General features: G+C 42.3%; 1 protein-coding gene across 1 annotated transcript in view; it reads left to right on the top strand.

The window, feature by feature from the left end:
- KIAA2012 (KIAA2012 ortholog) overlaps positions 1-20,536 on the top strand; it is a 189,284-nt gene that overhangs the window by 40,112 nt on the left and 128,636 nt on the right. The window contains exons 8-10 of the mRNA XM_060194124.1: positions 8,643-8,811; positions 16,147-16,293; positions 18,853-18,999. Coding sequence (XP_060050107.1) covers positions 8,643-8,811; positions 16,147-16,293; positions 18,853-18,999 — 463 coding nt within the window. The remainder of the gene's footprint in view (positions 1-8,642; positions 8,812-16,146; positions 16,294-18,852; positions 19,000-20,536) is intronic.

The following is a 20,536-nucleotide window of genomic DNA, read 5'->3' as shown; positions in this document are numbered from 1 at the left end:
CAACTGTGAACTCTAAGTACCTTACTTAGACACAAGTCAATCTAGGCAAGAGTGGCCAGTAATTACCTCATAAGATACTATATAGAATGGTTAAACCAAGAAGAAATATTGTAAGAAATAAACCAAGACAAAAGTCCAAAAAAATCCCCCCAAAGGTTGAAGCACAGAACAATGAGGCCAACATCCAAATGCTGGTTGAGGAAATAGTCACAGGAGTGAGAAAAGAGTTTGAAAGAATTGTCATCAGAAATAAAGAATCAACAATGAGACTCTGGAGTAAAACACTAGTTATCTCAAGGTTATTAGCTGAAAACTGAAATAGCTGAGCTAAGAACACAACTAGCTGAACAAGCTAAAACAGTATCAGAATAGGGTAACAAAATAGATGAACTCCAGAAAACAGTAGAGGACAGAGAGAATAGAATAAATGAGGCTGAAAACAGAATTAGCAAGATCGAGGATGAATTAGAGAAAAATAAGAAAGAAGTAAGAGATTCCAAAAAAAAAAAAAAAGATTGAGAGATACTGAAAATAACAACAGAGACTTATGGGATGACTTCAAAAGAAATAATATACACATTATTGGCTTACCAGAGGAAGAAAGAGATGGAGGGGAAGAAAGCATTCTCCAGGACATAATAGCTAAAAACTTCTCTAGTCTGGACAACATCAATGACATAAAGGTTCAAAAAGCCCAGAGGGTTCCAAGCAGAATTAACCCAGACATAAAGACACCAAGACACATCATATTTAGAATAGGAAAGGAATAAGGATAAAGAAAGGATCCTGAAGGCTGCAAGAGAAAAACAAAGAGTCACCTACAGAAAAAAAAAACCCATAGGATTAGCAGCAGATTTCTCCACACAAACACTACAGGCCAGAAGGGAATGGCAAGATATCTATTAAGTGCTCAATGAGAAAGGTTTTCTACCAAGACTACTGTATCCTGCTAGACTGTCATTTAGGCTAGATGGAGGCATAAAAACCTTCTCAGCAAATAACAGTTGAAAGAATCAACTATCACCAAGCCTGCCCTGAAAGAAGTTCTGAAAGTTCTCCTATAAACAGTCAGAACTCAATAAATAGACAACATATCAGAACACTCTAAAAAGCTACAATAATGGCATTAAAATATCTTCAATCTATGATATCAATAAATGTCAATGGCCTGAATTCACCTATTAAAAGACACAGAGTATGAAGATGGATCAGAAAACATAACCCAACAATATGCTGTCTACAAGAAACCCACCTAACTCAACAAGACAAACACAGACTCAAAGTGAAAGGATGGGAAACTATCATATAAGCCAATGGCCCACAAAAAAGGGTAGGAACAGCTATTCTCATATCTGACATGATAGACTTTAAAATAAATAAAATTTAAAAAGATAGGGATGGAAATTACTTAATGCTAGGAGGATCAGTCAATCAAGAGGATTTAACAATTATTAAGATCAATAAAAATGAGAAGCCATCTAAATACATCAATATCTACTGAATGAGCTACAGCAATATATTAACAGCAACACAGTAATAATAAGGGGCTTCAACACCCCACTACCTCAACTTGACAGATCATCCAGGCAGAAAATAAAGAAATGAGGGATCTGGGAGTCAGGCACAGCAAATTAAGTGCAGGTGGTGCAAAGCACAAGGATGGGCATAAGGATCCTGGTTTGAGTCCCTGGCTCCCCACCTGCAGGGGAGTCACTTCACAGGCAGTGAAGCAGGTCTGCAGGTGTCTGTCTTTCTCTCCCCATCTCTGTCTTCCCCTCGCCTCTCCATTTTTTCTCTGTCCTATCCAAAAATGAAAACATCAATAACAATAATAATAATAACTACAACAATAAAACAATAAGGGCAGCAAAAGGGAATAAATATTTTAAAAATTTAGCTCCCTCCTTAGCACAGTAGGCAGCGTGTCAGTCTCATAAATATTTTTTTTTAATTTTTAAAATAAATAAGGGAGCTAAATGTGGAGATAGATAAACTAGAACTATTGGACATGTTCAGACTCATTCTCCCCCAAGAAATTGGAATACACATTCTACTCAAATCCACATGGGTCATTCTCAAGGATAGGCCATATGTTAGGACACAAGACAGCATCAGTAAATTCAAGAGCATTGAAATTATCCCAAGCATCTTCTCAGACCACAGTGAAAATAAACTAACACTTAACAATCAACAAAAGATTAGTAATAGTCCCAAAATGTGGAAGCTCAACAGTGTACTACTTAAAAACTACTGGGTCAAAGAGGAAATAAAGGAAGAAATCAAATGTTTCAGGACTTCAATGAAAATGAAGACACAAGCTATCAAAATATTTGGGACACAGCTAAGGCAGTACTGAGAGGGAAGTTCATAGCTATACAAGCACACATTAGGAAACAAGAAAAAGCACAAATAAAGAGTCTGATTGCACATCTTAAAGACCTAGAAGAAGAAGAACAAAGAAATACTAAAGCAAACAAAAGGACAGAAATCACTAAAGTTAGGGCAGAAATAAATAACATTGAGAATAATAAAACCATACAAAAGATCATTGAAAGTAAATGTTGGTTCTTTGAAAGAGTGAACGAAATCAACAAACCTTTAGCCAGACTCAAAACAAAAAAGGGAGAAGACCCAAATAAATCCGATAGTAAATGAAAGAGGAGATATCACAACAGACACTGCAGAAACTCAAAATATCAAGCGAGGCTTCTATGAACAACTATATGCCACCAAGATAGAGAACCTGAAAGAAATGGACGATTTCCTAGATACCTACCAACTTCCAAAACTAAGTAAAGAGGAAGTAGATAACATGAACAGGCCCATCACAGCTAATGAAATTGAAACAGTTGTCAAAAATCTCCCAAAAATAAAAGTCCTGGAACAGATGGTTTTACAAATGAATTCTGCAAAACCTTCAAATAAGAACTAATACCTCTACTTTTAAAAGTCTTCCAGAAGATTGAAGGCACTGGAATACTCCCTTCCAGCTTCTATGAAGCCAATATCACGTTGATACCAAAAGCAGACAGGGACACAACCAAAAAAGAAAACTACAGACCAATAGCTCTGATGAACATAGATGCGAAAATATTGAACAAAATTCTAGCCAACTGGATACAGCGGTCTATTAAAAAGATTGTTCATCATGACCAAGTGGGGTTTATCCTAGACATGCAAGGTTGGCTTAATATACATAAATCAATCAATGTGATCCACAACATCAACAAAAGCAAGACCAAAAACCACATGGTCATATCAATAGATGCAGAGAAAGCCGTTGAAAAATCCAACACCACTTTATGATGTAAACACTACAAAAAATGGTAATAGATGGAAAATTCTTCAAGATAGTGGAGTCTATATATATAGCAACCCTACAGCCAACATCATACTCACAGCCAACATCATACTCAATGGTGAAAAACTGCAAGTATTTCCCCTCAGGTATCAGGTACTACACAGGGCTGCCCACTATCACCATTACTATTCAACATAGTGTTGGAAGTTCTTGCCATAGCAATCAGGCAGGAATAAGGAATTAAAGGCATACAGATTGGAAGAGAAGTCAAACTCTCCCTATTTGCAGATGACATGATAATATACATAGAAAAACCTAAGGAATCCAGCAAGAAGCTTTTAGATATCATCAGGCAAAACATTAAGATGTCAGGCTACAAATTAACATACAAAAGTCAGTGATATTCCTTTATGCAAACACTTAGTTAGAAGAAGATGAAATCCAGAAATCAATTCCTTTTACTGTAGCAACAAAAACAATAAAATATCTAGGAATAAACCTAACCAAAGAAGTGAAAGACTTGTATACTGAAAACTATGAGTCACTACTCAAGGAAATTGAAAAAGACACAAAGAAGTGGAAAGATATTCCATGTTCATGGGTTGGGAGAATTAACATCATTAAAATGAATATGCTGTCTAGAGCCATATACACATTTAATGCAATTCCCATCAAGATCCCAACTACATTTTTTAGGAGGATAGAACAAATGCTACAAACATTTATCTGGAACCAGAAAAGACCTAGAATTGCCAAAACAATGTGAGAAGAAAGAACTGTAGGCATCACATTCCAAGATCTCAAATTGTATTATACGATCATTGTTATCAAAACTGCTTGGTAATGGAACATGAATAGACACACTGACCAGTGGGATAGAGTTGAGAGCCCAAAAGTAAGCCCCCACATCTAATCTTTGACAAAGGTGCCCAGACTATTAAATGGGGAAAGCAGAGTCTCTTCAACAAATGATGTTGGAAAAAATGGGTTGAAACATGCAGAAGAATGAAACTGAACCACCATATTTCACCAAACACAAAAGTAAATTCCAAGTGGATCAAAGACTTATATCTTACACCAGAAATTATCAATCTAATTAAAAGTTTAGAAAGTTTATATCAATAAGCAAACACAAATACATATTCTAATTTCATGCCCTTTCTTGCCTTAAAGTTTCCACATTCAGTGTTCTGCTCCTTTCTCTTTCCATTTAAAATAAGTGCTGACATTTCTCTTTCCATACAAAGAAATCTTGTGTTAGTGGCTCCACCATATATTTTTTGCTACAAGAAAATTTGGTGACAAAATTTTCACCATATAAATGATTGACCAGTGGTCCGGGAAGTGGGGCAGTGGATAAAGCATTGGACTCTCAAGCATGAGGTCCTGAGTTCAATCCCTGGCAGCACATGTACCAGAGTGATGGCTGGTTCTTTCTCTCTCCTCCTATCTTTCTCATTAATAAATAAATAAATAAAATCTTTAAAAAAGTAAATAAATGATTGATCATAGGACAATATTTAGTCTTTAAAACAAAAGAAAAGGGGAGTTGGGCTGTAGCGCAGCGGGTTAAGCGCAGGTGGCACAAAGCACAAGGACCGGCATAAGGATCCCGGTTCGGGCCCCAGCTCCCCACTTGCAGGGGAGTCGCTTCACAGGCGGTGAAGCAGGTCTGCAGGTGTCTATCTTTCTCTCCTCCTCTCTGTCTTCCCCTCCTCTCTCCATTTCTCTCTGTCCTATCCAATAATGAGAACAACAATAATAACTACAACAATAAAAAAAAAAAACAGCTAGGGCAACAAAAGGGAATAAATAAAATAAAATAAATATTTTAAAAAAAATTTTAAAAAAAACAAAAGAAAAGATAAAATCATGAAAAGTAGGAGAAGGGGTGTGGATTTCATTATTTTATGTTTTGATCATTAGTGTCCTATGTGCTCCTCTTGCTCTCCATAAGCACCATAGTTCTACAAAGTCTAAGAGCAGTTTAGCTTATCTCCTTTAGTCACCTATGCTCCACATGAGCCAAGTCATCCAGTAGTTGTCTTTCGCTTTTTTGCTATTTTTCTCCCCCTTTTGTTGCCCTTGTTGTTGTAGCCTTGTTGAGGTTATTATTGTTGTTGCTGATGTCATTCGTTGTTGGATAGGACAGAGAGAAATGGAGAGAGGAGGGGAAGACAGAGAAGGGGAGAGAAAGATAGACACCTGCAGACCTGCTTCACCGCTTATGCGCCACGTGCGCTTAACCCGCTGTGCTACTGCCTGACCCCCTTTTGCTATTTTAAGTTAGTACAATCACTTCCAGTTCTATCCATTTTGGCCCAAATGACACAACTTTGCATTTCTTTGTGTCTATTTCATTTAACAATGTCCTAGAGTTCTCTTTGTAGAGGCCTTCTATCTCTTTTGTTATATTTACTCCAACATATTTTATCTTATCTAGTTCAATTGTAAGTAGAATGAAGGGCATTAATTTAACTTACTATTCATTTTTAAAAATATTTTTAAAAAGATTTTATTTACTTATGAGAGATAGGAGGAGAGAGAGAGAAAGAACCAGACATCACTCTGGTACATGTGCTGCCAGGGACCGAACTCAGGACTTCATGCTTAAGAGTCCAGTGCTTTATCCACTGTGCCACTTCCTGGACCACTTATTATTCTTTTTTTTTTTTTTAACCAGAGCACTGCTCAGCTTTGCTTATGGCTGTGGCTGGGGACTGAACCTGAGACCTTTGGCACCTCATCCATGAAAGTCTTTTTGCATAACCATTATGCTAAGTCCCAAGATCTAGGGGCATTTACAGCTCCTTGTTTCACACTTCTACTAAGTAATACCACCAGATTTTAATTTTTTAAAATTTTTTATTAGTGATTCATAAAATTATAAAATAATAGGAGTATAACTTCACATCATTCCTACCACCAGTGTTCTGTATCCCCATTTCCCTCCAGTGGAAACTGCAACAGTTCTCCTGAGGTCAACCACAGATACAACTCTATCTATCTGTCTATATCTATATATGGTTTGTTTTGCCCATTTTTTCTCTATGATCCTGCCTTCCTTCCTAAGTCACACCTACACATATCACTGCTTCTGAGTGTCCTTCCCTTTTCCTTTTTTCTTAGGTAAGCAAAAGAGTGCCTGACTTCCTCTGGTGTTTTCCAGATTCACTTCCTTTTCAGTAATGGTATCAAAAACAAAGATTCCTGGTAATAAATGTTTTGGGTCCCAGTGGAATTCTGGTTCAGAGTCCTCTGGTCATCTTCCCCTATCTTTTCCCCAGGGATCCGAACCAAAATTCTATTGGGGTGCAGAAGGAATAAGTTCTGGCCTCTGTAATTGCTTCCCTGTTGGACCTGAACATTGGCAGGTTGATCTATACCCCCACCCTTTTTCTATCGTTCCCTAGTGGGGTAGGGCTCTGGAGAGGTGAGGTTCCAAGACATGTTGACATGGACATCTACCCAGGAAGACCAGTAGTAGTAACATCTGTAACTCGGTGGCTAAAAGGCAGTAAGATATTAAGCAGAACAAAATATCTAATAAGCAGGAACCACAGAGTAGGAATAGAGCAGATGAGAATCGAGACCCTGGGGGTAGAAAAAAGCTAGGATGTCTATTTTAGGCATCCATGACTTTAGTAATCTTTGCTTAAGCATAATAGCTAACATGAATGTGAAACAGAATATTGTCTGGGAGGACGGTGTCAGAGTTGAGAACAGAACTTGAAACCCAGATTAGGGCAGTCCAGCTCCCAAACTTGAAAAAAATATATAGATACAATTAACTGTTTATCGTATCAATCTGATCTGGGGTCCATGTGTATTCACATTTAGCACAGAAGTCTGTAAAACCTCCAAATCCCTCTCAGTCTGAGCTCACAGTCCATGGTCACAGCTGGGAAACGTCTAGGCATTGCAGGACCAGTCTTCCTCAAGTGACCCAGCCTTCTTTTGGAAAGTGAGACAGTCATTACCATTGCTACTCTACAGTGAGGGTAGGGTCCTGGAAAGACCCATAAAATGGCTTATAATGAGACTCCATAATACCTGTGTAATAATCCAAAGAGTCCCTGATTAGGACCCCAGGTGATGAGGTGGCCTGGTATTGACCAAGATGGCCATTACTAAGAGAGTCAGTCTCGTGTCCTTTTCCAGCTTCTATAGTCCCTTCTGTGTCTGACAAGCTCAGACTTTCTCCCAGTTGTTAAAGCTGTGAATGTCATTTGTTCTCTCTAACCCATTATTGGGTCTACAGAGTCTGGCCTCAAGTTAGGGAGGAAGTAGATCTAGATTTTTAGTGTAGTCTAAGTTAACCTCGAGTCTTTTTTGGAATTTATTTGTTTGATAATTCTAATAAAGTATGTCATAGAGACAACAAACATCCTTTACTTGATATATATTTTTTGCTAGTATATCTCTTGGCAAATTGTGTATGTATTCTTCTAAAGCTTGGTGAGTGCCCAGATATTTACAATATAAAAAGGGAAGCATTATGTCAGTTGAAACCAAACAAGAGGGAGCAGGCAGTGGCCACTGAGTATAGCATGTGCACTACCAAGCACAGGGACCCATGCCCCCCATCCCCACCTGCAGGAAGAAAGCTTCTGGAATGCTGGAATGTAGCGGGGCTATAGGTGTCTCTCTCCCCTTCTCTACTGCTCTCTGTCTCTCCCATTAGTAACAGTGGGGACATCATGCAGACTCTGAGCCCTAGTAGAAAATGAAGAAGGGGAGTGGAGAAAGGAAGAAAGAAAGAGAGGAAGGAAGGATTCTAGGGAGGGAGGGAGATGGGCTAAACCATCAACCAGTTATTTTATATTTTACAGCAAAATTACTTTACAGTCAACATATGGTGGGAAAAAAATGCTTGTAGCAAAGAATTTAGGCAAATCTATCTAAACCCAGAAGTCTCAGCTAGATCACTTCCACCTAGCTGCTTCTACAGCTATAGATATAAAGTCTGTATTTCCTCTCTGAAACTCTTGGGCATGTCCTATTTGTAGCCCCCAGAGGAATCAGAGACTGAATTCACAGGGGAAAAGCCAAGTATCCAAGAGGCAAAGCAGCATCACTCAAGTCAGATACCTGGGTGGTTAGTGTGACTTCTCACCATGATTTCGGAAGTGACATCACACTCAGCTAGAAATACACGAACAAGCTACAATGTCATCGGTCCCCTACAGGGTTTGGCTATCTGGTGTGTGTGTGTGTGTGTGTGTGTGTGTGTGTGTGTGTGTGTGTGTGTGTGTGTGTGAGAGAGAGAGAGAGAGAGAGAGAGTGTGTGTTTGTTATTGCTGTTTTATTAATTTATTTTTTCTTCTTAAACTATCTCCAGGTCCCAAAGGCTTTGAAATTACCTCCAATCTCAGAAGAAACACACAGAGTGCTGGCCCCCCTGAAGAGTCAGTTTAAAGCCAATGAACCCCCAGAAGAGCTCTTCATTTTCCCAGTGGAGATTCACTTCCATACCCATCACTACCCAAAAGAAAAAGCCCACGGAAGAGGTGGGTCCTCTGCAGAGGGGTGCGGCTACGGGAGAGTAGGCAGGTCCGGAAGGACTGAGCTGTGAGTCCCACTTCTACAACCCTCTCTTCAGTGTGGTCCATCCTCTTAGGGTCATCCCTTTACTGGAAAGGAAAGGGAGAAAGTTTAGCATTAGCTCTTTCCCAGTCATATCCAACTCAAGTTTTTTAAATATTTGTTGAAGCACTGATTGAGTAATACCTTTTACTAAACTTTGGAAGAAAAAGAAAAAAAAAAAAAAAGTAGTCACATAAGCAAGTCCAGCGTACTAAGGGTGTTACAGAGTTCTGAAAAACACATAGCTAACTCACAAATACAATATGGATCTTCCCACACTTGCAACGTGGTCATATCTCAATAAACTTATGTAAATTAGAAATATTGTAAGTGGGAGTAGGGCTGTAGCGTAGCGCAGGTTAAGCGCAGGTGGTGCAAAGCGCAAGGACTGGAGTAAGGATCCCGGTTCGAGCGCTGGCTCCCCACCTGCAGGGGAGTCACTTTACAAGTGGTGAAGCAGGTCTGCAGGTGTCTATCTTTCTCTCCCCCCTCTGTCTTCCCCTCCTTTCTCCATTTCTCTCTGTCCTATCCAACAACAATGACAATAATAACTACAACAATAAAACAACAAGGACAACAAAAAGGGAATAAATAAATAAATATAGAAATATTGTAAGTGAACAATGCATGTAACACACCCATCTCTCTTGCTCTCTGTTGCCACCAAGGTTACACTGGGGCTTGGTACCGGCACTGCGCCAAATCCATGGCTCCTGGTGGCCATTTTTCCCTTTTATTTTATTTTTACTTTATTTGACAGCACAGAGAGAAATTGAGAGAGAAGGGGAGAGAGAGAGACACCTGCAGACCTGCTTCACTGTTGGTGAAGCATCTTCCCTGTATACGCCTAATCTTCTAAGCATCGTAGTTTGGCATGACCTACCTTAAATGTGCCTGTAGGTATCTGCTCTGTGACACTGCAGAGCAGAGTCGGTGGACCTTCCTGATCATGAGGTCAAATGGGGACCTGCTGCTGCTGCCCAGCATCGGGAGGAAATATGGAACCACAAACTACATAGCCTGGAAGTGATTTTAAAAAAATCAAAACTTGGTTTCCCCTGAATGAGTCTCACACCAGCATAAAGTAAAAAACTTTAAATTGAATCATCATAAGTTTGGAGACACCTGTATATAAAACAGACCAACTAAAAATAAAATTTGAAGAGAAAAAACTGGTGAAAAAAGAACACACGTGGGGGACTGGAGATAGCTCACCCAGTACCATGCCCTTCACCATATGCAAAGCTCCAGGTTCAAATCCCAGAATTCCACAGGAGCAGCAGAGAGCTCCATGGATGGTGGAGCAGTGCTGTGATGTCTGTCCCTTTCTCTCTCTTTTTCTGTCGATCTGAAAGAAAGAAAGGTAGACCAGGAGCAATGGAATTGCACATATGCAAGGTTCTGATACTACAAAAAACAGAGTAGTGAATGTGGACCCAGTACTTTAGGTAAGCATTAGACTCAGTTGCGTTTCCTATCAGCCAAGGTAATAAAATATAATCAAATCTTGAATTTTTACTTTATTAAAAAGTTTCTGGGGGCCAGGAGGTATCACACATAGTGTGAAGCGCAAGGACCCGCACAAGGATCCCAATTCAAGCCCCCAGCTCCCCACCTGCATGGGGTTCGCTTCACAGGTGGTGAAGCAGGTCTGCAGGTGTCTATCTTTCTCTCCTCCTCTCTGTATTCCCCTCCTCTCTCCATTTTTCTCTGTCTTATCCAACAACAGCAGCAACAATGGGAAAAAAAAAAAATGACCACCAGGAGCAATGGATTCTTAGCGCAGACACCAAGCCCCAGTGATTACCCTAGAGGCAAAAAAAAAAAAGTGTCTGGAAGTCCTTTCCCTAATTTTGAACTAGGCTATTATGCCGTATTTAATTATCTCTACAAAACAGATTTTGTGTCTGAAAGCAAAGGAGGAATATATAGGTAGGAAAGAGATCGGTTTCAACTGGGGACTTGGTTAGGGTTTTTGGAGGAAACTTCTGAGTGACCACTCACACTGTGCCCCAGGAGAAATTCTGATCATCCTATATTATCCCCCAGCATCCTTCCTGATACTTCTTGCTCCTGAGACTTCTCTGAGCAGCCTGAGGCAGAAGGTGCCTCCTAACAGCTGACTCCAGTTTTGAAATACTCCAAATTCTGACCTTTCAGAAACTTCCATAGAAACTGCCCTGCTTTCACAGAGAGCTTTTGTTTCAGTTTGTTTGGAATTTTCAATATGAAGAATGCCTAGCTGTGAATTTAAACATCAGTGGGGGAGGAGAGCCAGGTGGTGGCACACCTGGTTAAGCATACCTACCACCAAGCACAAGGACCTGGGTCTGAGCCCCACTTCCCTCCTACAGGACATCTGCTTCACAAGCAGTGAAGCAAGTCTGTAGGTATCCAACTTTCTCTCCCTCTTTCAATTTCCCTCTGTCTTATCTAATAAAAAATATATATAAGAAGAAAAAAAAAGAAAGAAAGGGCCACCAGGAGCAGTAGATGCATAGTGCAAGCACCAAGCCCCAGTGATAACCCTAGTGGCAAAAATAAATCAATAAATAAACAAGTAAATAAATAGATAAATAAAACAGTGAATGGTTGGTAATATAAGAGAATCTTCTGAGGTTATAGAAATATGCTAAGTCTTCGTTGGTTGTGTGGATACACACATACACACATCAAAACACATTGACTTGCATGCTTAAGATCTGTGCCTTTCACTGTGTGTAGATTTTATGTTTGTGTTTTTTTTAAAAAAAAATCACTTTGTCCCAGCTCACTTGGATATTGTGCCACTTTTCCATGTGCCCAACCCAGGTTCAAGCTCAGCCCCCATCACTATGAAGGAAGCTTCAGTACCGTGGTCTTTTTCTCTCTATCTCTCTTTATCTCTCTGCACCTCTCTCTCACTATTTTTTTTTAAAAAAAGAGTCAGGAGCTGGGCTGTAGCGTAGTGGGTTAAGCGCATGTGATGCAAAGTACAAGGACTGCTGTAAGGATCCCGGTTCGAGCCCCCGGCTCCCCACCTGCAAGGGAGTCACTTCACAGGCGGTGAAGCAGGTCTGCAGGTGTCTGTCTTTCTCTCCCCCTCTCTGTCTTCCCCTCCTCTCTCCATTTCTCTCTGTCCTATCCAGCAACAATGACATCAATAACAATAAAACAACAAAGGCAACAAAAGGGAATAAGTAAATTTTAAAAAATGTAAATAAATAAATAAGAGTCACTTCAGTCCTTGATATATACACTTACATAATAGAGCATTTTTATTTATTTCATCTAGTTTTATTGATTTAATAGTGATCCACAACAAGACCATAGGAAAAGAGGAGTACAATTCCCACCACCAGAGTTCCTCATCCCATCCCCTCCATTGGAAGCTTTCCTATTCTTTTTTTTTCCTATCCCTCTGGGAGTATGGACCCAGGATCATTATGGGGTGAAGAAGGTGGAAGGTGCAGAAGGTGGAAGGTCTGTCTTCTGTAATTGCTTCTCTGCTGGACATGGACTCCCAGCCTGTCTATAATATTTCTAATGCCATTTATATTGTTATCTGGGCATAGTGAAGCCAATAGATCAGGACAATTATTATTGAAAAGCTAGCTTGTCACTCACCATTCCTGGGGAGAGGCAGTGTGCCTCACAATACAAAGACAGGCTAATTGGTTGAGATGCAGAAGAGCTAGCTAAAGAGAGAAGGACTAGTCTTTATCACAGTTTCTGCAGGAAGGAATGTGTATGCCTGAGTAAGCAGGCGAAGCAGATTTGAGGTGAGCACCTTTAAATAGTCTGGATGGAAGCCAGAAAAATAACTCACCTGGATAGTGTGCCCGCTTTGCCATGTGGACAACCCAGGTTTGAGCCAGGCCCTAAAGAAGTCAGCCCAAAGGAAGGAAGCCTCGGCAACAACAGTAAACAAATAGTTTTGGTAGGTTCTGTGCCTACAGACTATCGGCTTTCTGGCCCTGACACATCAGTTAGCTGGTCAGTCTCTGTCCCTAAGCTGATTAAAGCAGGGAGTGATCATCTCTCAGACCTTGGGAGAACTGGGGTGGTTATTATATTATTGGGGGGAGCACAGAACGTTGACAGTGGGAGTTGTATGGAACTACATCCTTATTAGCTTATGATCTTGTAAATCACTAATAAAAACTGGAAAGAAGGAAGGAAGGGAGGGAGGGAGGAGGAAGGAAGGAAGGAAGGAAGGTAGGAAGGAAAGAAGGGTGGTAGTGTACTTGGTTGAACACATATGTTACTGTTGGGTAGTATGCCAGCTCCCCCTGGCTTCTGCTTAACCATATGCCTATATAGGGATAGATTTAATCCCATTCAAACCTTTGGTCTATTTACATAAATCACTTTTACATAAAGCACTCCCTCCAGGGCATTGGTGGTTCAGTGATAGGATTCTCGCCTGCTCCGCCCCCTCCTTGTCACACTCTGATTTTCACCAGTCACTTTTCTCTCCACCCTCTCTATATCACATCCTGTTTCCACCCTACTTGGAGAGTATAAAAACAGCTGCTCTTCTGATTAAAGACACTTGGAAATTGCTTTCCGGCTCCGAGAGTTCCAGAGTGTATCTCCTACAAAGTTAGTGCGGCACGAGTTCCTGATCCCTCTCCCACGCAGCAGCCTAGATCGGCTCCAGTTGAGTTCTCTCCAACCCAGAGAGCACTAGCTTGGGAAGAAGTACCCTCAGGCTATCCCGGCATGTTACAATGAGCAAGAACCTGGGAATCAAGCCCTCAGACCCACCTACAGGGGGAAAGCTTTGTAAGTGGTGAAGCAGTACTGCAGATGTCTCTGTCTTTCTCCTTCTCTGTCTCCCCCTTCCCTCGTGATTTCTGGATGTCTCTATCCAATAAGTAAATAAAGATATCACAAAAAAATTAGAAAGGAAGGAAGGGAAGAGGTGAGGGCTAGGTAGTGGCACACCTGGTTGAGCACACACATTACAGTGTACTAAGACCCAGGTTCAAGCCCCTGGTCCCCACTTGTGGGGGGAAAGCTTCACAAGTGGTGAAATAGTACTGCAGGTATCTCTCTCCCTCTCTATATCCCCCTTCCCTCTCAATTTCTCTCTGTCTCTATCCAAAATAAATAAAAATATGAAAAAAGAAGGAAAGAAAAGAAAAGAAAGGGGAGGAAGAGGGAGAGGGAGAGGGAAGGAAAGGAAAGGGAAAGGAAAGGAAAGGAAAGGAAACGAAAGGAAACGAAAGGAAACGAAAGGAAAAGAAAGAGGTGTCTAGGACTTTAAGAACTGGGTAAGGAGGTGGCTGGGATTAGGGACTCCAAGATGGATTGGTTTGCTTCTAGAAGGCACCAGTGGTCCATTGCTGTCTGTAGGAATTATCTGACCTTAGAAGGGACAATCTGCCTGGGGTCAGTAAGGTCCCAGTTGTCAAAAGCATCTGAATAAACAAATGTGCTTAATACACACAAAGACACCACTAGTAACAAGATTTAATTAAATCCTAATTATCTCCCATGCTGAACCCAAAGAAAGGTCAGAAGACCACCAAGCCATCATGAACCAGATCCTTTAGAGTTGTTAGGTATATTGAGCCTACCCATCCACTGCTAGGTGAAAAATAAGGCATAATGTGTGGAGAAAATAAATGTCAGTGGGGACTGGTATCAAGTCCTAATTCAGAGGACTCTTTCAGTGATGAGTATTGGATGTCTAATTCAAAAGGGTCATAAGCAAAAAGAAAAAAAATGTCATGTATTCATTCATGTAACTAACTCCAAACTCAGTTGGAACCAAGTCTCAGATAACAGTCTCTGGGCAATATTTGTCTCTCATCTCTGTCAGTTTTTCCTGCTGAAGGCTATTCCCATGGGTAAGGAAAGATGGCCTCCAGCAACTCTATGCTCACTTCCTACTGGTTAACTTCATTTTGGAAAAAGAGGGCCTGTGAGGAGACCTGTATCCTTCCATTTTGGCTTGTCTCATTTGGCATGATTCCTTCAAGCTAAGTTGGGGGCAAGAGTGTTTTGCAGTCAACTATCATGGGGAGAAGACAACTTGTACCATAATGTACTATAAAACCACTAACCCCCAATAAAACGACGGGAGAAATGAAGGGCAGATGTGACTCTTACAAACATTTGCAAAAGTACCAAAATTTCCACTGTGGCAAAGGTAAGGAGGGGCTCTCACTACTCAGGCTTAAGTCATGTGTCCATCCCTGAGCCCAGGAGAAGAGCACAGTTCCACCCAAACTGCTTGGTCTGAGCAGGGAAAGAAGCAATCCTCTCCTCCCGCCAATAAGTGAAAGATGCTGGCAAAAGGCGCTGGCCAGGCCAGGGAGGTGGTTCAGAGATAGAGCACACGGCTTGCACTTGTAATGCCTAGCTTATCCCTAGTGCCACATATAAACAACAAATAATGGGGCATTATAAATTGTTGGGTTGATGCTCTGGTCCCTCTCTCTCAAATAAAAAGTAATAGTAGTGGCCTGGGAGGTTACACAATGGATAAAGCACTGGACTCTCAAGCTTGAGGTCCTGAGTTCAATCCCCAGCAGCACATGTACCAGAGTGATGTCTGGTTCTTTCTCTCCTATCTTTCTCACTAATAAAATAAAAATAAAATCTTTTTTTAAAAAGTAACAATAAACTTTTTTGTTGTTGTTACCAGTTACCACCAGGTTTATCACTGAGGTTCAGTGCCAGCACAACAAATCCACTGCTGATGGCCATCTTTGGTTTTTTTTTTTAACTTCCAGTCACTGGGGCTCAGTGCCAGCACTACTACCACTCCTAGTGGCCTTCCCCTCCCCCTCATTTTATTGGATAGGACAGAGAGAAACTGAGAAAGAAGGGAGTGACAAAAAGAGAGAAAGATAGACACCTCTGCAGACCTGCTTCGCCGCTTGTGAAGCATCCCCACTGCAAGTAGGGAGCTGGGGACTCGAACCTGGATCCTTGGGTGGGTCTTTGGGTTTAGTACTATGTGAATTTAACTGGATATGCCACCGCCCACCCACTCTCTTTTTTTTCTCTCTTTATTTGATAGGATAGAAGAATTTGAGAGGGGAGGAAGAGATAGAGAGGAAGAGAGTCAAAGAGGCACCTTAGTACTTGCTTCACCACTTGGGAAGTTTCCCCGTTGCAGATGGGGAGCAAGGTCTCAAACCCTGATCTTCACACATGGCGACATGTGAGCTTAGCCAGGTGCATCACTGCCCAGACCCCAATAATAAACATATTTTTAAAACCACGAACATACAGTACAATGTGGCTCGCTCTCTGTCCCCAAGGTGCATCTCAGCCTGCGTCGGGACCAGAAGCAGAAGATGCCAGGCCTTCAGGGAAACTCCCTCTGAAGCGTGCGTCCTTCTGGAGGCTAAAGGGCTTAGCAGGGCATCTCCCAGTGGACACAAGCAGAGACACCATCTCTCCACAAGGTAGTGCTCCCCTCTGCAGCCCAAAGATAGTTCCCTCTCAAGGACAGCAAGGCACGACACCAAGGGTCCTCAGTCACAAATCCTAAGAGGCCGCAGGGAGGTGGTTCAACAGTGGGATACCTACCTTACATCAGGGGTTCCTGCTGACCCCAGGACTGAAGAAGGTAGTGGAGTGGTGCTCTGCACTCTTTCTCTCTCTCTCTCTCTCTCTCTCTCTCTCTCTCTCAATAAAAAGTAAAGTATTTCTATTATTTTTTTATATTAGTGATTCAATATTGATTTACAAAATTACCTGTCAACAGGGGTACAACTCCATACCATTCCCACCACCAGAGTTCTGAATCCCCAGTCCCTCTGCTGGAAGCTACAGCAGTTTTCCTAAGGTTGCAGATATGGGTTAACTATTATTTCTTTTTTTTTAATATTTATTTATTTATTCCCTTTTGTTGCCCTTGTTGTTTTATTGTTGTAGTTATTATTGTTGTAGTTGTTATTGTTGTCATCATTGTTGGATAGGACAGAGAGAAATGGAGAGAGGAGGGAAAGACAGAGGAGGAGAAAAAGATAGACACCTGCAGACCTACTTCACCACTTGTGAAGCGACTCCCCTGCAGGTGGGGAACTGATGGCACGAACCTGGATCCTGATGTCGGTCGGTCAGTGTGCTTTCTGCCACGTATGCTTAACCCGCTGCACTACCACCTAACTCCCAGGTTAACTATGATTTCTATAACTATCTGTCTGTATTTGTATACAATTGCCCTCTTTTTTTTCTTTTAAAGTCCAGTCTTCTCTTCCTTTCCAAGCATAACCCTATTACTACATCCAAATATCCCTCTCTTATCCCTCTTCTATCTCTGGGTCCTAATGGAGTTGGAGTTCAGAGTCTTCTTATCTTCTTCCTCCTATCACTTCTCCTCCACTGGGAGTATGGACCAAAATTATTTTGGGGGTGCAGAAGGTAGGAGTTCTAGCTTCTGTAATGGCTTCTCTGTTGTTGTTATTATTGTTATTGTTGCCATTGCTGCTGTTGTTGTTGTTGGATAGGACAGAGAGAAATGGAGAGAGGAGGGGAAGACAGAGAGGGAGAGAAAGACAGACACCTGCAGACCTGCTTCACCACCCATGAAGTGACCTCGCTACAGGTGGGGAGCCAGGGGTTCGAACCAGGATCCTTGAGCCAGTCCTTGCACTTCGCGCCATGTATGCTTAACTTGCTGCGCTACCGCCCGACCCTATAAAAATGTTTTTAATATTTTTTAATTTATTTTTTAAAAATCCAAATGTACACAAGGGTCACTCTGTGGGCAAAGAGGTCAGAGAGCAGCTTTCCTCCCGTGAGTCACAGCATCAGTTGCTCAGGCGCTCACTGCTGGTTTGTCCTTGGCCTTCCTCAGCGGCACGCCCTCCCGCCTGGGCTGCCATGCCCACGGGACAAGATAGCTGCAGCCTGCCCATCCCCTGCCACCAGCAGCAGCAGCACCCTGGGGAAAGCTGGTCTAAAAGCTCAACATGGGACTCAGCCTTGTAAACAGGCGGCTCCTGAGCAGCACGGGTTTGAATGAAAGACTTAGTGGGTTTCCTACATGTGGAAATCCTTTGGTCTTTGGCAGGGCTTCCTCACTCCAGGTCGGCTTTTTCAGATAGAGAGACAGAGATAAAGAGACAGAGATAGGTAGAGACGTAGATAGAGAGATATAGATAGAGAAATCGAAAGAGATAGAAAACAAGATAGATAGAGAGAACAGGAGAGATAGAAAGAGAGATAGAGATAGAAAGATAGAGATAAAGATAGGGATGGGTAGAGAGAAAGAGAGAGAGCCAGAGCATCACTTTGGCTCATATGGCCCTAGGGAGGGAAGTTAGGACCTGATGCTTGCATGTCCAGTTTCCTAACCATTGTGCCACCTCCTGAGTCACTCTGGTCTTTCTCTTAGCTCAAGAACTCATCAGTTATGAGAAACAAGAGGCCAAAAATTAGCTCACTAGATAGAGCACCAGCCTTCCTGTGTGTGAGGCCCTGGGTTCCAGCCTGGACAGCAACCGCAACTCCAGGAATGGAGGGGCTGTGCTGTGGTGTCTCTCCCTCTACTGCTCCTTATTTCTCTGTTTCTCTGTGCCCCTGCCCCCAATCTGAAGTAAAAAAAAAGAAAGAGAGAAAGGAAGAAAGGAAGAAAGGAAGGAAGGAAGGAAGGAAGGAAGGAAGGAAGGAAGAGAGGGAAAGTTATCCTGAGAGCAGTGGAATCACACATGTGAAAAACGCTAGTGCTGCAAAAATACATAAGTAAGATATTAAGATAAGAAATCACAACCACTGTTCAATTCCTCCTAGTTCTTAGAAATTTCCCAAATGGAGTTCCAGCCAAGACAAATTTCACTCTGGCCAGGAAAGATGCCTGATTTCTGCTCCTAAGTGGGACTGAAAAACAGACACTTGGGAGGCTTGGGGGACTAAGACCACCCTAGACACAAGGAGCTATCCACCAACATGGAGGTCATTCCTCCTCTCATTCTCAGAAGTTCTATCTACTCAAACTTTGTCTCCTTCTACTTCTGAAGATGCTGCTGCCCCACCACCGGCTCTTCCATCCCAGACTGAAGGAAGAAGAAGCCCAGAGAGCCAGCAGCATCCAGACCCTACACCAGGTCACTTCAGCCCCAAAGGCTTCCTGAACGCACAGTCACCCAGGAGAACTCTCCCGGCAGGTAATCACTCCTGGAGGTGCATAGCACGGCCCCCAAAGAAGACATTGTCTTTTGAACTCTGAACTGTTTGAAGCTCTGAAGGGCTTCCCCCCACACACACACCTGCTGGAGGGGGTAGCAGGTTGCGTTTCCAGTTGCACCAGTGGAATTAGTAACAACCAGGCCTGTTTCTAAGGAGTCAGTACATGTCTTAAGGTTTGCTGTACCATCATGCATAACCAAGCTCCTCCATGTGCTTCATGGCAGCTGCGTGTGGTGACTCAGCTCCCCTTGCTCACTCGAGACATGCTACCAGATTCAGCAGGCCAGCCCACCACCATGCTATGACCCTCCCAAGGGGTGAGGAAGCCTGGTGCCCCAGCCAAGAGAGGGAGTCCCAGCAGAGAGTTCAACCCCTAGCCCGAGAACTGAGCCTGAGACTGATGCATAGAGAAAGACCCTGCTTTCTGAGGGGGGGGGGGGGATGTTACATAGGTCATGGCCACACCCTCTATGACTTGCCCACTTCTCCTCCTCCTCCTCTTTGCTTCCAAGATTATTGCTGGACTCAGTGTTAGCACTACAAATCCACTGCTCCTGGTGGCCATTTTTCTCATTTTATTGAATAGAATAGAGAGAAATTTTTACCAAAGTAAAAATCTCTGGGTGAAGGGTGAGAGTAGATGTTTAGCTTCACTGGGGGGGAGGGGGAATAGTCCTTTGATGGTGGGAATGGTGTTGATGTACACACCTACTAACTTGTAGTCTCATAAATCACTAATTAATATGAGAGGGGAAAACTGATTGAATCTCTATTGAAATATCTAAAAAAGAGAGAAAGAGAGAGAGAGAGGAGGAAGAGAGAAAGATAGAGACCTGCAGACCTGCTTCATTGCAGGTGGGGAGCCAGGGGCTCAAACCCAGATCTTTGCACGGGTCCTTGCACTTAGTACTAGGAACATTTAATTGGGTGCACCTCCACCCAGCCCCCATGACTTACCCACTTCTTATTCTTAACAACTGACAATTTAGGAGGAAGCCAAGAGGCATCTATAGGAATAAGAAAGCAGATGGTGCACCCCAGTGGGGACTTTGATCTAAAGGCAGCTCATAAAGCAAAATTGCTCAGAGTCAAAATGATCCCTGGAATTCCCATAAGGAAGTCCGACACTAAAGAAAAACAAACCTTTCTTGTAGACATTGCAGCCCAACTAGCTGTCTCTCCCTTATCAGAGCTTTCTGCTCTTTCTCTGGCTAAACACCAGAGATGCTTAAAGGAGACGCCAAATTACATGAAGCAAGTATCTCTGTCTGTTCAGAGAACTACAGGGCTGGGAAGACAGCATAATGGTTATGCAAAAGGTTTTTGTGCCTGAGGCTCTGAAGTCCCAGGTTCCATTCCATTCAGCCAGAGCTGAGCAGTGCACTGTTGTCTCTCACTCTCTCTGTATCTCTCTCATTAAAATAAATTTTTTTTTTGCCTCCAGGGTTATTGCTGGGGCTCAGTGCTTGCACCATGAATCCACTGCTCCTGGAGGCCATTTACCCCCTTTTGTTG

The sequence above is a fragment of the Erinaceus europaeus genome, chromosome 7, assembly GCF_950295315.1.
Source record: "Erinaceus europaeus chromosome 7, mEriEur2.1, whole genome shotgun sequence".
Lineage (NCBI taxonomy): Eukaryota > Metazoa > Chordata > Mammalia > Eulipotyphla > Erinaceidae > Erinaceus > Erinaceus europaeus.
Note: the sequence above shows the minus strand (reverse complement) of the source record. Positions and strands in the feature narration are given on the sequence as shown.